Here is a 20,884-nt window from a genome sequence, read left to right as displayed (position 1 = left end):
AAGAGGAGAGTGCAAAAGCTGGTTTGAAATTCAACATTAAAAAAACTAAGATCATGTCATCTGGCCCTATCACTTCCTGGCATATAGAAGGGGAAGAAATGGAAGCAGTGACAGATTTTACTTTCTTGTAAAATCTGTCACTGTTCTTGGGCTCCAAGATCACCGCAGACGGTGACTGTAGCCATGAAATTAAAAGACGCTTGCTCCTTGGGAGGAAAGCTATGGCAAACCTAGACAGCATAGTAAGAAGCAGAGACATCACCTTGCCGACAAAGGTCCGTCTAATCAAAGCTATGGTTTTCCCAGTAGTAATGTATGGCTGTGAGAGCTGGACTATAAGGAAGGCTGAGCGCCGAAGAATTGATGCTTTCGAACTGTGGTGCTGGAGAAGACTCTTACGAGTCCCCTGGACTGCAAGGAGGTCAAATCAGTCAATCCTAAAGGAAATCAACCCTGACTGCTCATTGGAAGGACAGATAATGAAGCTGAAGCTCCAATATTTTGGCCACCTAATGCGAAGAGAAAACTCCCTGGAAAAGACCCTGATGCTGGGAAAGACTGAAGGCAAAAGGAGAAGGGGACGGCAGAGGATGAGATGGCTAGATAGCATCACGGATGCAATGAATATGAACTTGAGCACGCTCCGGGAGAGAGCGCAGGACAGGAAGGCCTGGCGTGCTATGGTCCATGGGGTCACGAAGAGTCGGACACGACTGAACGACTGAACAACAACAACAACAACCTGGAATGAACCCATCAGGCAATCAAGGGATAACTTCTTGAAAGTCCTAAATAACCCACACCCATAGAGAGTCCAACTTTGAATCTTTGGTTGATAACTCTAGGCTACATGGTCAAGGCCCATCAAGATCAAAGGAAGGGCATGCCCACACAAACAACAAGTTCCAGGCCACTGCTTTCACATTGGCAACTCCACACTGCATGAGTTCTGGCAGAGGGAAGTCCAAAAGTTGTAGCTCAAACCCAGCCTGCCGTACAGTGAGCTGACTACAAACACAAACACACAATCCACAGCAACAAGAGTTCAAGTCTATGAAAGGCCTCACAGTACTTTTCATGGCAAGTCCTTAACAATCCAAAGTTCCAGTCCATGTGCAGAGTGCCTCCAAAAGCCCAGACAATGATGGATCCAAACAGAGAAGGCTTCAGGCAATGAAGCTGAGATGTTCCTAGCAAAGGCTCTTCACCTTTGCATTAGCTTAAAAGGGAAGGCATGACTGTAAGACACCCCCTCCGAATCCCTCGACTGACAAAGGCCTTTAGCCTTTCAGCAAGCCTGCTGTCTAAATAGGGCGTCACTGCTCAGCCCTCCAGCAGCGATGCTTCAACCTGGGCAACCCTTCCGCAAACCCCACCCCACCTTTGTCAGGTTCTCATGGACAGCTTCCAGCCTCTCTGCCCGCCAAGGCCAGACCAGCAGGTGGACAGGGAGTTGGGTGACTCCCCCTGGCTCTGCTCTGAGAACACTGACAGAGATGAGCTCACACAGACGCTGGCATTCCAGAAGCTGAATAGGCCCAAGCCTTTCCAGGCTACTTCTGATCAAATCCTAGCTGTAACCCACAAGGCCCACTGCAGTACTGAAGCTGATCCCTGACAGCGCCCTAAGGGTGCAATCCTATTCATGTTCAGGATGGGTTCCTTGGAGGAAAAAGGGTGGGATAAAAATGCAATCAATCAATCAATCAATCAATGTTTAGACAGAAAAAAGTCCTATACCTCCCAGCATTCCCCAGCCAGCATATGTAGGACATATGTAGCGGGAAGTTGTAGGACTTATTTCTGCCTAAACATGCATAGGACATCCTAAAAATGCTTTATTTCAGCAATGCCATTTGATTTCAACCACCAAGAAGTATGCAACCTTTATTTAGTAGTAGTAAATACTATTAGGGTGCAATCCTATCCAGATAGGCGGCTGCCTCTGAACTCGGAGACGACCGCCTATCCAATGCAGGGTAGGAGAAGCACAGAGGGGATTGTTCCCTCTGCACTCCTCCTGCCCTGAATTTTCGGCTAGACAGCCGATTGCAGCTGTCTGGCTGCAGGAGGGTGGAGCCGGGGAGGAGGCTGCTGTATGACACATCTGACTTGGATTCCTAAATTGAGCAGGGGGTTGGACTCGATGGCCTTGTAGGCCCCTTCCAACCCTACGATTCTATGATCGTATGATTCTATGACGTGTCCTACAGGCATTTCTGCCTGCCCCACCCCAGAACACCCCCCAGACACACCCCTTTTCAGCTACTCTGTGCTCCTTTTGCGACAGCGGAGAATGGGGCTGTTCCGCACTGCCTCCGAGCCAGCGCGGAAGTGAGGGGGGGTGTCAGTTGCTAGAAAACAAGATATCCTTTGGCCGTCTAGCTGCTGTCTAGCAGCCATAGGATTGCTCTCTCTGTGTCATGAGAAGTTTCCAGCAATCCTTGAACACCGGTCAATGGAAGCCAATACAAAATCTTTGCTATAATTGCTTGGGATGGAGCCAGATTAGGAAGGAGAACTCAGGAAACAGAGAGCCCAGAGAGAAAAGACCACCAAAGAACAAGGTGCAACTGTGAGCTTCTTCTTGGGACAATGCTGAGGAATTAAAAGCAGGCACAAGCGTGAGAGTCTGACTTCTCCCCTGCCACTAAATCAGGGGTAGGCAAGACACAGCCCGTGGGCCACATGAGGCCCCTCACCACCAAGATTCATGGTGCTGACAAAGAAATCAGTGGTTTACCACTACGGAGCAGTAAATAGGTCAAATTTACCTTTTTCTCAAGCTAAATTTGACCTATTTGCCACCATCTTTTTTCCACTGGTGGCATGGCGGTTGCAGGAGTGTGCCTGTGGGGGGGGGGGTGTAAAAATGCCCCCCAGATGCCCCGAGGTTTCCCACCCCTCTAATAAATAAGTCTGATCCATCTTTATTCTTTGCCACTGGGAGGAGAGAACAGGAGCCACGCATGCTTAATTTCCTCCATATGTGCTCTTCTGCTTTGCGTGTATTCTTTTTCTATCAGGAGCTTTCTGTTCCTAAATGTGCTATGCTACTATGCTTAAATAAACTAATTGATTTGTGAACCTTTCAGCTGGAGTGCATGGTTGCTCTCTGTTTCACTGTAATCTAAAAGAACCTGTAGCAGCTATAGTTGCTTTCCAGAGGGCATTGCAGTGTTGCCTATCTGATCCATGCAGACACCTGGAGGACCAGAAAAGGGATTTAAGGAACTAAGTACTTTTTTACTTTAGAACTAAAACAGCTCAGGAGGATGCCTTTAGCAGGAGCAGCCAACAGAACTCTATGACCCTTGAAGAGGGCCAGAAAGCAGAACTCTGCTGCTAAGCAGACAGATGGGGGGAAGTGGGGAAGGAACTGTGCCATTACCTAGCAAAGATCAAGGAATCACATGAAGCACAAAAGGGATTGGATTAAACAGCTTATAGAATTAAGGACTTCCAACAGCTCGACTAACCCACTGGAAATGGTTACGGCATAGGGTTGTTCCTACATTTTGACACTATTGTTCCAATTACCATACATTATCGTTTGGATACATTTTTCAGCAGGAAAAGTATTTTCCTATGTCAGTTTCCAGCTGCTTCTGCTTCTGGGACATTTGTCACGTCCAAGTGTTGCTATGCACAAGTTTTAAACTTCTGGTATGCCCCTGCAAACTATACTCTGTGAAGGTGTGCTCAAAGCCAAATCCTGCCATGGCAACAGCAGCACACGACACCATGGTATTTGTCTTTTGCATGATTTGGGGAAGTTGCCCTCCCACATGGAGAGAAACTGCAAGGGCTGCATACCAGGGAATATGCACTCCATCTGTGCCCCTACACTTTCCATGCAGGCTCCATAAGAACATAAGAAGAGCTGTGCTGGATCAGACCAAGGGTCCATCTAGTCCAGCATTCTGTTCACACAGTGGCCAACCAGCTGTCAACTGGGAACCCACAAGCAGGGCATGAGTGCAACAGCACCCTCCCACCTATGTTCCCCAGCAACTGGTGTACACAGGCTCACTGACTATGGTACTAGAGGTAGCACATAGCCATCAGGGCTAGTAGCCATTGATAGCCTTTTCCTCCAGGAATTTGTCCAGCGCCCTTTTAAAGCCATCCAAATTGGGGGCCATCACTAAATCCTGTGGTAGTGAATTCCATAATTTAACTCTGCACTGTGTGAAGAAGTAATTCCTTTTATCTGTCCTGAATCTCCCACCAACCAGCTTCATAGAATGACCCCAGGTTCTAGTATTTTGAGAGAGGGAGAAAAATGTCTCCCTATCCACATTCTCCACACCATGCATCATTTTGTACACCTCTGTCATGTTTCCCCTTACCCTCCTTTTTTCCAAGCTAAACAATCCCAGCTGTTGTAACCTTCCCTCATAGGGAAGACACTCCAGCCCCTTGATCATTTTTGGGTGCAATCCTATCAAGATAGGCGGCCGCCTCCGAACTCAGAGGCAACTGCCTATCCAAAGGAAGGCAGAAGAGGCACCGGGGGGGGGGGGATCATTCCCTCTGCGCCTCTCCTGCCCTGCTATTTTTCGCTAGACAGCCGTTTTTGGCTGTCTAGCCGTTGGGGGGGGGGGGCCCACCGGGAGAGGAAGCTGCCATATGACACTTTGGATGTGTCGTAGGTGCAGCTCCGCTCTCTCTGCCCCAGAACGCCCCTTTTCAGTCACTCCATGCTCCTCTTCCGAGCGCAGAGGACGGGGCTTCTCTGCGCTGCCTCCGAGGCGTGCGGATGAGGGGGGAGGTTGGTATTCCGGGAACAGCGTCTAGTGGCCATAGGATTACTCCCTTGGTTGCTCTTTCCTGCGCATTTCCAGCTCTTCCTTTTTTAGGTGTGGTGACCAGAACTGTACACAGTATTCCAAGTGTGGCTGCACCATATTTGTATAGAGGCAGTATGATATTGGCAGTTTTATTCTGAATTCCTTTTCAAATTATGCCTAACATGGAGTTCCCTTTTTTACAGCGGCCGCACAGTGGGTTGACATCTTCATTGAACTGTCCTCCGCAACCCCAAAATCTCTTTCCTGGCTGGTCACCGCTAGCTCAGATCCCATCAGGCTATACTTTAAGTTGGGATTTTTTGCCCAAATGTGCATCACGTTACACTTGCTTACACTGAACCGCATTTGCCATTTAGATGCCTAACAGTGGACTTTAAAGCGCATGAGAATTGGGGCATGTGATCTCGCTACTGATCAGCTCTAAGTTCTAAAAAGGTAAAGGTGTCCCCAACCAGTCGTGTCCGACTCTAGGGTGCGGTGCTCATCCCCGTTTCTAAGCTGAAGAGCCAGCGCTGTCCAAAGACACTTCCGTGGTAATGTGGCCGGCATGACTGAACACCGAGGTGCATGGAACGCTGTTACCTTTCCCGCCGAGGCGGTACCTATTTATCTACTTGCAATTTCTTGCTTTCGAACTGCTAGGTTGGCAGGAGCTGGGACTGAAGATGGGAGCTCACTCCGTCACGTGGCACTCGGGTCTCGAACTGCTGACCTGCCGACCTTTCGGTCTGCAGTTCAGCGTCTTAACCACTAAGCCACCGTGGCCTTTCTAAGTTCTAGCACATCTCTGAAGGCTGAAACTGTGAACCAAAGTAACCTCACTGGCTTCAGCATGCCTACTACAATATACAGGAAGTTTAAATTATAGACACTTAGCGGTAGAGAGACAGAAAAAATCACCACTCTACAAAAGGCAAGGGAGACAAACAAGAGAAACTTTTTAGAAACAAAAACAAGTTTTACCAGGTTTGTGCTTTGCTCTTCTTCCCATTTCTCCTGCTATTTTACCGATAATTTATTTTTACATATAAAGTTTATATGTATAAAACACCCTCCCTCAAATATGTTTCTAGGATAGGTCATATTGGGGAGGGGGGTTGTTGAAGAGAATATCATAGAAATAAAATAAGCAATCATACAATAATAGAAGAATAGAAGTAGCAGTAGTTAAAGCAACTGACCTCAAAAAGGCTGGGAGAATTTGAAAAGGTATCTGCCTAACACCAAAAGGATAACAGCGTAGGATCCACGCAAGTTTCTCTGAGGAAGGAGGAATATCCTCGTCATGGCATCTTCTTCCTAAAGAGCATGGACTGTGGGAAATACAGTATTTTGACCTACACAGCCCCATGAGAGTAGTTCTTTGTGGTCTAGTGAATAAAATCTATGCATTCTGATCCCAGCCCAGCCATTAATTCATTGGATGGTTTTTCATCCAGGGTTCCTTTTCTGTAAAATAGGAACAATTGTGGCTTTTTAGACAGGGAGGTTTTGACAATTCACAACATTAAAAAAACAACTACAACCCTCTTTGCAGTATTATGTTAAATCATTAATTGTGCTTCTTATATTAATTTCAGAAGAGATTAGGTAGGCGCAGATGTTAATTGCTATCGAGAGTTCTCCTCCGAAAGGAATGGTCTACCACCCACCCTGAGCTTTAGGGATATCTTTCCAAGGAAGGATGATTTATTCAGAAAGCAGCTGATTGAGCAGCCATAGATCATGTTGGGTCATGTGTCTGAAGGCAGTTTACAGAGCTGCAGAAGCACAGATGTAGTCTGAACATTAGACTTTAATGTAAGAACTAACGTACTAGGGTAGTGAATGATACTACCCTAAGACAGCCTTCCCCAACCTGGTGCCTGGCAGATGTGTTGGACTACAACTCCCATAATCCCCAGCCAGGTGCCCTATGGATGTGTGGAAAGAATTCAACAGGAAAGAAATTGTGGGGCAAATAAGCAAAGCAACAACTTAAGGCCGATAAGAGAGCCTCAAAGCATGAATTTCTATCCACTTCCCTTTCATTTGGAAGCAAACTGAGATTGCTCTAATACAAGCATAAGGCACCAGCATCACTCAGCCAAATTTCAGGCAGTTGTAATTTCATTTGTTCTGCAGAGGTAGGTTACCACAGAAAGAGAGGAATAAGGCAGCAGAGAGAGCGCTCTATATAATCCAGCCTGGCCTACTGCTGCTCTGACTCCACCTACTTTTGCCTCTAGCTCCACCCACTGCCAACATATGGCTCCCAACAGATTACCACTAAAGGAATGTGGCTTGCGACAGAAAAAAAACGGTTTTCCATCCCTGCCCTAATAGGTATTTATTCATTTATTTACAACATTTATATACTGCTCTGTCACGTTCCTTCCTCCTCTCTCTTCATAATCAGCACATTCCAGGAAACAAAGCTTCAGGCCAACGCTACTGTATTAGTCAAGCTTTAGTCAAGCTACTGTATTAGTCAATTGACAAGCTTCTTTACAAATGCAGATTCTAGGAAACTCTCAGACTGCATAGAACCAGCTAATCCACACATCTACGAATATCAGTAGAGGACAGGAAGGGGAAGCTAGAGAAGTTGCCAGCAGCCTGGGCATGAAATTCGTGGCCAGACTTGCTTCGCAGGGATGCCCCTCCCTTAGGGTGGCTCCCTCCTACGTTGGCTTCCATGAGTGGCCAACCTAGTGCAGCATCTGGGCCCTGCCCCTAACTTTTCTGCTTCGCTTTGGGATGGCCTCCCTCAAGTCACGCCCCTCTCCCTCCTCCTCCTCTCCCTCCAAACTTGAGCTCTCATGGCTGAGGAATGGGGGAACAGTTCAGGTTGGGCTATCTCTGTGTCAAGGTCTTGGGAAGAAAGTCTTGCCACATCTGGGCTCACTAGGGAGGCTGCCTCCCTCTATTCTTGCTGTTCCCATTCTGATTCCGAATCTGAGCTTCCAAACATTTCCACATGCTCAGATTCATTCCTGACATGCTCCACATCTAAACCAATTCTAGAGTGGTGAACAATAAGAGATAAGATGATGAAAAGATAAAAAGAAAAGAACATATTAAAATTATTATTTTAAACAATAGAATTCCAATAAAAAACAAGGCTGGTCAGTCAAGGAAGGGTTCCTAGAACAGAGCTGTTTTCAGGAGGCGCTGGAAACAACACTGTGTTAGTGCCTGCCCAACCTCCACAGGCAGGGAGTTCCATAGAAAGGGGCCACCACACTGAAGGCTCTTCTCCAAGTGGACTCCACTTGGGCCATAGGTCCATGCAGAACCACCAGGAGCATGCCCTCTGATGACCTCAGTGACCATGCAGGTTGGTAAGGGAGAATGCGCTCTCTTAGGTATCCTGGTCCCAGGCTGTCTAGGGCTTTGTACACTTGTACCAAAACCTTAAACCTGGCCCGGTAGCAAATAGCCAGCCAGTGCAGTTCCCTCAGCAAAGGAGTTGCATGCTGAAAAGGGACAGCTCCTGACAACAGCCAAGCAGCTGCATTCTATACTATCTCCAGCTTCCAGGGCAGCATTAAGTGCAGCCCCACATAGAGTGCATTGCAGTAGTCCAGTCTTGAGGGTACCAGGGCTTGTACCATGGTGGCCAAGCTATCCCTGTCCAGGAGTGGCCATAGCTGGCGCACCAGCCAAAGCTGGTAAAAAGCACTCCGACCTGCCGCTTGGGCCTCCAGTGACAGTGATGGATCTAGGAGTCCCCTCAGACTACGAACCTGATCTTTCAAAATGTTGGCAGGTGGCTCAGCGAGCTGGACGTTTCAGAAAAGGCGTACAAGAGAGCCAGTAATGGTGGTAAGATCAACCTGTATGTAAATCCAGTTTTGCCACATGTGTCGAAGTACTCATTCAACCTGCTGCTAAGTTTTGGACATCAAGAGCTTTGGAATTATTTTGCTACTAGGGAAGGACTCCATGGAGAGCCTGGAGAACTGATTGCTAAGAATAGTACCAGTGGGTATTAAACATCTCCTCACCCACTGTGCTCATGGTTCTATGATTTCACAGAAAGGACGGTGACCACAGTGGAGAGGATTAAAGCAGCTTTATCTTCCCACAACTGCCAAGGCGGCAGCGGTTTGTAGGTTTCCGTTTTTGGCTTTAGGTCAGCCTTCCCCAACCTCAGTGGGGGCTGGGGGCTCTGATGTCAGTGGGGCTGTGAATTCTTTCTGGATTTCAGTCAGAACCCACCAGAACTCTAAATGAGCTATCCAAGGTGCTGAACCCATAGGATCTTCCAATCACCTTGAACAGCTGCTATAGAGTTCTGACTGAAACCCAGAGTGGATTTTCCACCCCACTGACATCGGAGCCACCAGCCTCCACTACCCAACCTGGTACCCTCCAGATATATTGGATTACAACTTCCACCATCCCCAGTAGCTGGGGATGGTGGGAGTTGTAGTCCAATGCATCTGGAGGGCGCTAGGTTGGGAAAAGCTACTTCAGGCAATGAATAAACCTAACTTGTCCACAGGTGGCTGGTGCTGTCCAGGAAAATAATCAGCAAGCCCAAGCAACTGGCTTGCTGTAGCATTCCTGCAACAGCCCATTTTATCCAGGCTGGAATAGGCTCATAGAAGATATGCAGGCAGATGGGGGCAGGTAACATCTGTAAGATACCCTGACAATCAGATAAACACCATAACTGCAGCTGAGATTAAGGGCGTGAGGGGAGCTGAAGGCCTGTCTCCTCCCATAGAAAGTTGCCTGTTCACTAAGGCCTTGCTCCAAGTTCCTGCACCTTTAGAGCAGGCATATGTGCGCACACCCACACCCACATCATATCTCATTCAAAGAGCCACCTATGATACGGATACGAATTTACCTCTTTGTACATTGACAGTAGTATTAAAAAAGCTAAAGGTGTCCCCAACCAGTCGTGTCCGACTCTAGGGTGCGGTGCTCATCCCCATTTCTAAGCCGAAGAGCCAGCGCTGTCCGAAGACGCTTCCGTGGTCATGTGGCCGGCATGACTGAACACCGAGGTGCATGGAACGCTGTTACCTTTCCCGCCGAGGCGGTACCTATTTATCTAGTTGCAATTTCTTGCTTTTGAACTGCTAGGTTGGCAGGAGCTGGGACTGAAGACGGGAGCTCACTCCGTCACGCGGCACTCGGGTCTCGAACTGCTGACCTGCCGACCTTCCAGTCTGCAATTCAGCGTCTTAACCACTAAGCCACCACGGCCCCAGTTAGATACTAATTCCCAGGAATTGGCTTGAAATAACAGACATTCATCTTCAGTGAGAATGTGGTTTTTTTTTAATGGATCTTTGTCCATAAAAGCTTATGCTATAATAAATTTGTTAGTCTTCAAAGGTGCCACAAGTCTCTTTGTTATATTAATAATAGTAATTACAACAATAACCTACCAAGAAACAGTACTAGTTCCTTCCTCCCACCTAGCTCAAAACACTGAATCCACACTTATTCACATTAATTATATTTGTCTCTCCATCTTACTACTGTTAAATGGAGAGCATTTCAGGGCTGAAGCTTAAACAGCACGAAAGAAGCTCACAGGTGATTTTTCACCTATCCCCAACCTGGTGCCCTCCAAATGTGTTGGACTACAACTCCCGTGCTGGATGGGAATGATGGAAGTTGTCATCAACACATCTAGAAGGCACCCGGTTGGGGAAGGCTGAAGAAGGGAAAGCAGCAGAGAGACATTTGTCTTGCAAATGAGCATTTTAAGCCTCATGTGCAAATCACGGGTTTTTTCACCAAAGAGATCATCACCATGGCTCCTGTCACCACCATTCCTTTGTTGCCCAGTTGTCACCAATCACACTTCCAGCATTATAGGACAGATCTCCTAACATCATCTGCACAGCACTTGGAACAATGGAGGCTAAAGAATAATGCAACTCGTTAGCAACAAGCAACCTTCAGCATGTTCACGAACAGTTGCCAAACGTCTTTGCCCAAAACAGCCTCCCAGCCTGCTGCTGCAGCAGGGAAGCAGTCTCACCGCGCAAAGAGGGGAAATTAGGCAGAGAGTGCATCAAGGACCTTCCCACGGTCACACACCAAATCAGCAGCTGGAGTTCCTTTGATAACTTACATGTGCTTATTTACTGCATGTTGGGCCAAATTAGATGTGATGGTGGCAGACCTTTTGGTTTAAAATGCATTAAGAAGGGCGGCGGGGGGGAAGAGTACAGGGCCAGGAGAGTGGCAGGACAAGCAAAGCCACAACAGCATCCCCTTCTGCTGCTGTGGAACCATTCAAAACACACCCACAATCTCTGGGTTGCAACCAAGCCACCCCATTGATTATCACCCCTTGCCCCTTCCTTTCCTGCCCTGATTGGCCAAACATGGCACAGTCCCACCTCTGAGTTAGATGTGTATGTATCATTGACCTAGGAACACAAACAGTTTGCCAGCACCACAGGGCCTTCTCTGGCTCTTCCAGGGATGATGAAAGCAAATGGGGGAAGATTAGCATGGCATTGGACAGCCTGCCAGCATGCAACCACCCCGCTGTGTGCTTAACAGATCTGCATGCAAAGCTGCGACCTTGAGAAAGTGCAGAACTGTACACAGACCCAGCCCTGGATAGCGGACACATGATGATGGACCCGGCCCTCTGTTCACCTGCATGACCTGACATCCTACTCAGAAGTGCAGGGTCCCTTCGTGACAGTCACAGCCATGCCCTCTCACAGCCACACCCCCTTCTAGGATTATATGACCTTGTAAGATATACAGCCTTCAACTGGGATCCAAAAACAGTGCAGCCGAGAGTAAGCAGGGATATTTCAATTGGACGTCTGAGAAAAGATGCATGGGTGTTAAAATCTTTTTCACTCACTCACTCACTCAAACACAAACATTTTAGGTTTTCAAAATACGATACTCTATGGAAGCTTCCCCCTCTCAACTCAGCCCTCATGGACAGATCCCTTCTCATTTAAACAGCCCCTTTGCACACTCCCCTAGCACCCCAACATTACCCATTAACCTTCCCTAAGCTCCTTCATTATATCCCCCCCCAGCAGAAACGTCCACACACCCAGCTGGATTGACCCCCCCACACACACACACAGTGGTGTACTGGTAAATTTGGAAATGCAGGAGCTCATTGTGACAGTCTCCAAGGGCAGTCCAAACATTTCAGGCAGCTGTGTCGATCCATATCAACAAACCAGTTCTATGAGTTTTCATCTCCAGTAGGAGCACATCTTTGGTGAAGTGAATAGGTCTTAACTGCCCATTCCAGACCAAGTCATCCCAAAGACTTTGCATTCCAACATGGAACAATATATTGTTGCTTGGAAAATTCATTCGCCCCACAGCTACAGTGAGGATCGCAGCTAAGCTCAGAGGGAACAGGGAATTCTGAGGGGGGTGGCAGATGACATCAGAGTCCATGCTAATGAAAACGTGCTGGGGCTGCGTCCCTGTGAGCCCTGCCTCCACTACACCACTGATCCCACCACACACAGACACACTCCAGTCTTGTTTACATCAATATAAAAAAGATACAAAAGAAAACACATGCAGGCTAAAAAACATAGCCTAGACCAGCCATCCGCAACCTGGTGCCAGCCAGACATTTTGGACTTCAACTACCATCAGCCCCAGCCAGCATGGCCAATGGACAAGAATGCTGGGAGTTGACATCCAAAACATTTGGAGGGCACTAGGTTGGGGGAGTCTGGGCTAGAGATTAGACGCAAAGGGACACTGCTTAGTCAACAGCAAATCCTGAAGTGGGGATGCCCTGCCCCATTGACAATTTCCTTGTACCAGAGTCCAAGCAAGGTCTCTGGCTCCCTACCCCAGGCATGCTGCTGCACCTAGCAGCATATTCCTCACATTCGCTCCTCTGTCTTATTCAGATCCATCCATTCTATGGACTGGAACTAAGCCGCTGCATCAGTCTGTTATTACAAAAATTCAGAGGGGAAAACAAACCTTATTTTAGGGTCAACTAGTATTCACCAATGCAGTATGGAAATTTTTGAACAGCAGGCCAGGGCCCCTTATACAGTAGGATCCTAAAACAAGTCGCCCAAGTGGATTTTTGAGTGTACACTCCTGTCTGGCAGGCCAAAGAACAAAGGAGGATCTCCCCAAAATCAGGACAATCCATTGAACACCATCAGGTCAACTGGTATAATCTGGAGTAGGGATGTACAGATTTTGTTACATCCATCCCATCTGTGTTTTGTGGATTGTTATTATTTATTACACCGGGTGTCTCTTGTCAGGCATCTCTTGTATGATCGATCACCTGCTCATTGACAGAATCAGATTTTCACCATAATGTCATTCTGCTTGAGCTAACATGCATCAGTGCAAGTGTACATTAGTGAACGCACATTAGCACAAATCCCTCCCTCCAAGTGAAAAGCTCTCCACAAGTCTACAGAATCCTAAAAACCGGTCTGGTGTGGAATCCGCAGGCTGGATTCATCAGAATCTGAACCCATTTAAATCCGTTCAGGATTCCTCCAGTATCTCTAATCCTGAGCATCACCAGCAGATAGTTATTCATGGGGCTTCAGGGCAACTTCTCCAGCCAAACCCAGTAAGAATGCCGCAGTCCCCTTGTGCACCCTATAAGGAAGGGCCAAAGAGTCAAGCAACTCACACTTTTCCCCTTTGGACCCTCCACCTTTACCCTTCGGATGCTGGCTAATCTCTCACACAAGATCACCTCCTTGTGCTTCGCAATAATTAAGGCACAAGATCCCGTCCTCACTCCGGGGGTTGTGCATCCTAGCAGTTAACAGGGATGCAAAGCCCCCACCCCGCTTCTTCCCAAAGCGAAGCCCTGGGGGCACCGGGGGGGGGCGAGGGCGGGACAATCCATCGCCGCAGTCCCCCTTGCCTGCTCCGTCTGATTAACGATCTGCCTTCCGGCACGCGCGCCGAAGAAGCCCACGCGGCCCACCCGGGCCCGCTTCGCGACAGCTGACTTTCCAAGGGAACAGCCCGCGCCGAGCAGCCGGCGAATGCTCCAGGACCAGGCTCCACCCTGCGAGCCGCGACTTCGGGCCAATGAGATGCGCGCCCGGCTGGCCCGCCGCCGGAGAGAGCCGCGGCCTCGCCGCCCAGGCGCAGCGCACAACCGAGCCCGCGGGGGGATCCGCGGGGCCTCCCACCCCGCGCCCGAGAGCTCGGCGCCTTCCCGCCCCCCGTTCCCAACCCGCACGCGGGCTCCCTCCGAAGAGAGCGCAGGCGCAGCCAACGAGGGCCGCGCGGGCCGCGCGCGCAGCCTGGGCGCCGCTGCTTACATGCGGGCCGGGGGCCGCGGCGCCTCCGCGCTCAGCTGCTCGCCGCGCCGCTGGCTCCGGCGCTTCCTGCGCCGCTCCCGCGGAGAGCGCCCCCGCTTCCACCGCGCCGCGCGCTCCCCGGGCCCGACGAGGCTCTCCGCTCTCCGGCTGCCTGCCGAGCGCTCACCAGGTCCTAGTGCTCCCGGGAGAGGCGCCCTGTGGGCTTGCCAGCGGCAGCGGCAGCTTCCGAGGACGCGCGGCTGGGTGCCCGTCCCTGGCGCCCCGGGTGACCCCCGGGGAGAGGCAGGGCCCGGCTCCGGGACCCTGGCACCAGGAAGCTCGGGGGTGGTCTCGAGCCCGCGCGGAGTGTCTTTCCTTCCCACCCCCGGGGCAGGGCTTCCTGCAACGGGGAACTATGCAGTCGACAGTGCCCCGCTGCAGACAGGAATGCGAGAGGCGACCCTCCCCCCCCCGCCGAGAAGAATCTCTCAGGGTGATTTCATTGATTGGCTTTCTCCTCAATACACAGTAAGCACAGCCAGAAAAAGCAAAGGACTTCGGGGGCGGGGGGCTCATTAGGACAGGACTTTGGGGGGGGCTCATTAGGACAGGACTTTGGGGGGGCTCATTAGGACAGGACTTGGGGGGGCTCATTAGGACAGGACTTGGGGGGGCTCATTAGGACAGGACTTCGGGGGCGGGGGGCTCATTAGGACAGGACTTCGGGGGGGGGGCTCCGCCGAAGGAGCAGGAGGGTCCTCGAAAGCAGCCAGGCTGACGCACCTCATTTGAAGTCAGTGATGTAATACACATTGCCATCCAAAGAAAATCCCCTCCCCCTGAAAGTATTAATCCCGGAGTAAAATTTCCTAGATGCACAACCGGGCCTTTCAGCGCAGTGCGCATCATCTGCCATAGAGTCCAGCCCCTTCTCCTCTGAGAAACTGGGGAATTAAAACAGGGTCAGGATCCAGCGAGATCCATGCATGCCTGGTTTGGCCTTTGCCCATTAAAACGCAAGCACTGAGGAAAAAGCAAACGGGTCTCGCTGTCCTTGGGGACAGGACCAGGGAGGGGCCGTGGCTCCGCCATAGAGCGTGCGCTTCGCCTGCACAAGGTGCCCAGCTCAATCCTCTTTGGTATGGCCAGGTAAAGGATCTCAGGAACATGGCTGCCAAAGGCCCCAGCCGGAGTCCTGGGACAGCAGCTGCTGTTAGGGAGGTCAGTGGTAGCCTAGATGGAGCCATGGTCTGTCTAGTTCAAGGCAGCTCCGCGCCCAACCAGGAAGCAGCTTCTGCAGAAGCTCAGCCGGTGAAGGGGAGAACTGTGGCCCTTAGAGCAGGGGTGGGCAACTTGTGGCTCTCCAGATGTTTTAGCCTACAATTGGCCAGCATAGCCAATGATGAGGGATCATGGGGGTCATAGGCCAAAAAACGTCTGGAGGGCCGCATGTTGCCCACTCCTGCTCTAGTCTGAACTGCACCGAGAGCAAGGTCTCAGCTAAGCCAAGTGCTGAGCCAGCCATTTGCTCATCCTGAGCCAAGAAACTAGAGGAATCCCAGAAGCCAGTTGTCTTAAAACTGCAAACAAAGGGCAAATTCCCCTCTTGCCACCTCCCCGTGACCTTCCACTTCCTGTTTTCACCCAGGCAGGCTGTAGTGCCTTGCGTAGTGGTTTGCTCTTGCTTACCCTTTGGAAATGGGAAATTCCACCTTGCAGCCCACAGCAACAAATCCAGATCCGGAGGGGCCTGGTTCTGGAGGTATGAGCAGGTCTGTGGAATTTCTAAACAGAGGTCCCAGGATCCAGGTGACATGGATGTTTATTCTCCAATGTTGGTGTTAAAACAAGTGACTGAACTGGGCCAACATCCAAGATAAAGAGTCAAAAAGAAGCAGGACTGATGTCAGAGCTGAGACTTTAAGTCCACAAGGGAGAGGTGTGGCTATTAACCAACATGTGCAGGTCATTCTGGAGAACCACATCACCTTTGTGGAATGGAGACCTATTTGGCCTTGTGTAGAGTGCATCTTTATTTCTGAGTGAGGCTTTTATTCTATCTCCTGTTAAATTTAAGCTGTTGGATTAAGTCGTGTTTGTACTGTTTTATAACGAAGTTGTATGGATGGATTGATCTTTATATTATGTATTTACTTGACACTATGGTTATTTGTAATTATTCCTACTATGTTTTTTAAATGTATTTATTGCTATTCATTTGAATATGTTGTGAGGCGCTTTGAGCACCATCATCATGTGCAAATATGGCATACAAATAAACCGAGGATGGTGATGATAATCCTCTGGGAGTTGTGTGAAAGAAAGGTGAAAGGGAGGCTCCCTGGAATGAATCCCTGTCAGCTGCCACCAACCTGGGGCTCTCCAGATGTGCTGGACTGCAGCTCCCATTGCTACCAGGACCATTGGGCATGTTGGTTGGGGATGATGGGTGTTATAGTACAACAAATCTGGAGGACACGTGGTCAGTGAAGGCTGACATATGTTTATGTTTAGAATGTGGGTGGCTCCCTCCTCAAACACACAGTGGCCTTGTTCGCACATAAGTGGTAAATGGTGCCTTAATTAACCCACAATGTACTGCAGTGCATTTCCCCCCACACCCATTTTCAATATGCAACATCTGATTGGAGGTTATTCCATGACATGGAAACCCAGACACTATGCATTAATCATGGGTTAAAAAACCTCTGGGTTGTTTAACCCACGATTAAACTATAATGTCTGGGTTCACACATAGCAGAATAACCTCCGCTTGGAGGCTGCGTATTCAAAATGGCAGCAGCATGCAACCCTGGCAAATAATAGTTATTTGTGGTGTGTGAACTGGGTGAAAGGGTGCAAACCAAGTTATTTACTATGGACAAGAGAACCCATCAAGCGGGGGAAAACAGGCTTTTGGGATTGAATTGGCATTCCCCTTCCACACAGCTACAGATGCTAGAAGATACAGCAAGAATTCTCTCCTCCTCCCATTTCTCATTTGAGGGATAAATAGGGGCAGAGCTACATATTGCCTCATAACGCTAATGCAGGGTCAGGGGGCACTTCTAGGGGGGAACTGGAGGGCAGTGGTGTCTCCCTACAAGCCACCTGGTCATTTTCACCCTTTCCAGCAACAGAAATAAACCGAGCTAAGGGGCATGGACTTGGGAGAATTAGTGGGTTTAGGAAAGTGCCCACTGAGTTCCCCCCTCCCTGCAATATCTTAGGAAACAGGCAGATGCCTATGTATAGTCCTACCCTCAAACATGGTATAGTCCTGCCCTCAGATGTTACCAGATACTACATCCCAAGCTCCCTCCTTATAGCCTTCCACATAAATCTTCCCTCTTGCTCTAGAATTGAGGGGTAAGTAACCTGGTGCCCTTCAGCTGCTTTGGACTACAACTCCCATAATCCCTGACCACTGGCCATCCTGGCTGGGACTTAAAAGTTGTTGTCCAAAACCACTGGAGGGCACCAGGCTGCCTATCACTGTTCTAGATTAATCACTACAGCCCAGCTGGACATCTGCCAATAACTTCCTACTTCTGTCCATTTGGGAAGCTGCCAGAATTTCCATTCCTTCAACCGGAGTGTGCTAGGGTGCCTTAGATCAGAGATAAGTTCAGCAGCAATTTCACTGGCAGTTACAGTGTAACTCAATTAACTCTAATTCACTTTGAATACAGGCACACAGGCAGCCAACTGGTGTTTTAATGTGGTGTTAATGTCTTTTGAGGAGATGCAACTGGCTACTAAACAAGCCTTAATGATGGCTGCAGTGCTGACATCACAGTGCAGAAGGAAAGAAAGCAGGACTACCAGGTTCCTTGCACCAGAGGGAATGGTCCACAATGTATTGCTGAACAGTAAAAGATAAGCACAGAGATTGTTCTCTTCAGGGTCTCCCAAAGTATGACTTCCCAGAGCCTCTGCCAGCCTTAACCTCAGCTTGGTTCAGATGCTAATCCAAAATTAGTACTGTATAGATTTCCCCAAGAAATCATTCCTTAGGCTTCTGGTATAGACTCTGCTCCTGAACAGGTTTGCCAACTGACCATAAAAAAACCTGGCTTCTGTATGTGTGTTCACCCAGCAGCATGACCTGCAGAAAACAAGAGATGAAACTTCTCTCAGCATGGAGGGAAGCATCATCACTTGTTAATGTATGCAAGTCAGGCAGATCTATTAAAGGCAAAAGAGCAAGGACAGGTAAAGAAAAAGGCAACCCCACACCTGTGTAAAATTCTGTAGCCTGGATAATTGGTTCTAAGGAGACTCTTTCCTTTTTGATCCCAACATGAATCATACAAACATGTGCTGGGAACGCAGTGAAGCAAACATGACTCCCCGCCCACCCTCCTTTGGATACAAATACAGTATTAATACATATGTGCCTGGATTTCCTCCAATGGCTTGTATGTCAAAGAAAGATTGCGCTCTGCCCGCACAGAGAAAGGCCCCAAGCTGGCTGGAATATACCACCCTGCTGCAATATGAATGGGTCTTTCTTTGCCCCCCTAAAGGCCTCTGACCCACGCAGCGGGTGCTGTCTAGGGTGGCTGCCCTATCAGGGTTGAGTAGGTGACGTATAGAGCTGAGGCTGGAGGTGCTGTTTCACTGAGCACAGCCCACCCCGCCCTGCCCTTTACAGAGAGAGCAAAGTTTGAGGGCTCATGCAATGTAACAGTGCCCATTAGTAGCCTTTACGCTCCATCAAACCAAGGAAGGTTTGGTGCCAGCGTACAACCACACATTTCTTGGCGTAAAGAGAATGAGCTGATCTATCAGTCTTTCTTCCCAAAGAACTTTCTGAAGACGGATTTGTTCTTCGGGCGAGGCGAAGCACCTTGGCTTCTGTCACCCAAGGCCTCTCGGGCCCCGCTGGGGGTGGCTATAAAGGAATGGCAGCGAGGTCGGGTAGCAGGCGCCTGCTCTCCAATGTATAGCGTGACTGAGTAGCTGCTGCCAATCTTCAGGGGTTCTTTCGACACCGACAAAGGTGTGATCTTCTGGTATGCAGCTGAAAGGGGGCGGGGGGAGAGAAAAAATACATTTGGCAGAAGTTAGGTCACAGCAGCATGAACAGACAACGAACAGCGGAATTCTCTAATATGGTAGAGGCTGGTTGATATTTTATGGTGTACAGGGTCTTTCACTCCAGGATACTACTTTTCTCCCATCTGCAAATAAGGGGACTCAGAGAGGGCAGCATTTAGACTAAGGTGTATTATGTCTCTGCCCCAGAAACTGTTTCTAGCATGAAAGCTCAGTTTTGGAACATGTGAAGAAGCAGTCGTAAAAGTAAAACTACTACAACAAATAGACTACCTTGCTTCTGAGCATGTTCAGCATGCTTTCCCCTCACCAGTGAGCACATGCTACCATCCCCTAAACATCAAGGTACAATTCAAAGTTCTGGTCATGAAAGGCCTAAATGGCTTGGGACCAAGATACTCCTCATATGACACTGCCCACCTGTTACCTTTGGTGGGACAGACCTTTCTATGCGACCCACCACTGTCAAAAGTATAGCTAGTGGGAACAAGAGAAAGGCAGTGGTGGCTGGTGGGTGTCCACTGGAGAAAGGGGCCATTTCGGTTGTAGTGCCTAGGATGTGGAACTCCCTGCCCTGGGAGATCCAACTAGCTCCTCTGTGCTTACATTAAAAAAAAAATGGCAGGTCTTTATTTAACTGCTTTTTATGTGACTCTCACTCCTTCCAGAAATTATTTTGGAAATTTTTCTGCCATTTCTTCTTGTGTTTTTGTTTTCTAATATATATTTATTTATTTATTTATTTATCCATTTCATTTCTATACCGCCCAATAGCCGAAGCTCTCTGGGCGGTTCACAAAAATTAAAACCAAACAACACACAATAAAACAATTTAAAATATATAGAACATTAAAACCACAATATAACAATACAACCACAATAAAACCTAGCAGCAGTACAGGAATTTAAAATACAGATTTAAAACAGCAAAGATAAAAATTTAGAAAGCTAAAAAGCCTGGGAAAATAAAAAGGTCTTCACCTGGCGCCGAAAGGAGTACAATGTAGGCGCCAGGTGAACCTCACTAGGGAGCTCATTCCAGAGCCGGGGTGCCATAACAGAAAAAGCCCTCCTCCTAGTAGCCACCCACCTCACTTCCTTTGGCAGGGGCTCACGGAGAAGGGCCGCTGACGATGATCTTAAGGTCCGGGCAGGCACATATGGGAGGAGGCGATCCTTCAGGTAACCTGGCCCCAAGCCGTTAAGGGCTTTGAATGTTAACACCAGCACTTTGAATCAGGCCCGGAAATGGACTCGCAGCCAGTGCAGCTGGAAAAGTACTGGCGTAATATGAGCTCGCAGGCCAGTCCCTGTTAACAATCTTGCTGCCCTATTTTGGACCAGCTGAAGTTTCCGGACCGTTTTCAAAGGCAGCCCCACGTATAACGCATTGCAGTAATCCAGACGAGAAGTTATCAGAGCATGGATAACTGTAGCTAGGCTATCTCTGTCCAGATAAGGGCGTAGTTGGTATACCAGCCTAAGCTGATAAAAAATGCTCCGTGCCACTGAGTTCACCTGTGCCTCAAGTGACAGTTCTGGATCCAAGAGCACCCCCAAAAGTTGTGCTTAAGTTGTGAATACTGTTACTTTTCTAAGTTTTCTAAGTTGTGAATACTGTTATTTTGTTTTTAACTTGTTTGCTGCCTTAAGCACTTCATCATGAAATAGAAAGGCAGGACACAAACCTTATAATAAACAAACAAATGATTAAAGAATGTTCAGGACAGAAGGCTTAATCTCATATTTTAGAGACTATGAACT

General features: G+C 48.8%; 3 protein-coding genes across 7 annotated transcripts in view; 1 reads left to right on the top strand and 2 right to left on the bottom strand.

Moving 5' to 3' along the window:
* The window catches only part of SLC29A1 (solute carrier family 29 member 1 (Augustine blood group)), a 115,667-nt gene extending 101,221 nt beyond the window's left edge, over positions 1-14,446 (bottom strand). The window contains exon 1 of one of the 5 annotated variants that reach the window (XM_084828476.1): positions 14,247-14,446. The gene's annotated coding sequence lies outside the window, so the exon portion shown is untranslated. Of the gene's footprint in view, positions 1-14,080 lie in introns of all 5 variants that reach the window. The other 4 variants (XM_084828474.1, XM_084828479.1, XM_084828486.1 and 1 more) reach the window with 4 other exon arrangements.
* On the top strand, positions 13,799-16,356 carry LOC146359938 (uncharacterized). The gene is made up of 2 exons (XM_084820065.1): positions 13,799-14,587; positions 15,708-16,356. Exons 1-2 carry the CDS (start codon positions 13,799-13,801, stop codon positions 15,825-15,827), a joined length of 909 nt encoding a protein of 302 aa, XP_084676191.1. The 3' UTR covers positions 15,828-16,356.
* A 1,394-nt stretch (positions 16,357-17,750) lies between these two features.
* Positions 17,751-20,884, bottom strand: part of LOC146359937 (uncharacterized) — a 66,255-nt gene continuing 63,121 nt past the window's right edge. The window contains exon 32 of the mRNA XM_084832409.1: positions 17,751-19,085. Coding sequence (XP_084688535.1) covers positions 18,850-19,085 — 236 coding nt within the window. The 3' untranslated portion in view covers positions 17,751-18,849. The remainder of the gene's footprint in view (positions 19,086-20,884) is intronic.

The sequence above is a fragment of the Heloderma suspectum genome, chromosome 1, assembly GCF_057233095.1.
Source record: "Heloderma suspectum isolate Gila_16-S chromosome 1, 16-S_ref, whole genome shotgun sequence".
NCBI classification, from domain to species: Eukaryota; Metazoa; Chordata; class Lepidosauria; order Squamata; family Helodermatidae; genus Heloderma; species Heloderma suspectum.
This window is presented reverse-complemented; position numbering and strand designations above follow the sequence as displayed.

Excerpts from the sequence above, each read along its gene's own strand:
- LOC146359938 (XM_084820065.1), top strand. The coding sequence starts at position 13,799 with ATGCTCCAGGACCAGGCTCCACCCTGCGAGCCGCGACTTCGGGCCAAT. Across the intron at positions 14,588-15,707 it reads GGCTTTCTCCTCAATACACA|GCAGGCTGTAGTGCCTTGCG; the intron begins GTAAGCACAGCC and ends GTTTTCACCCAG.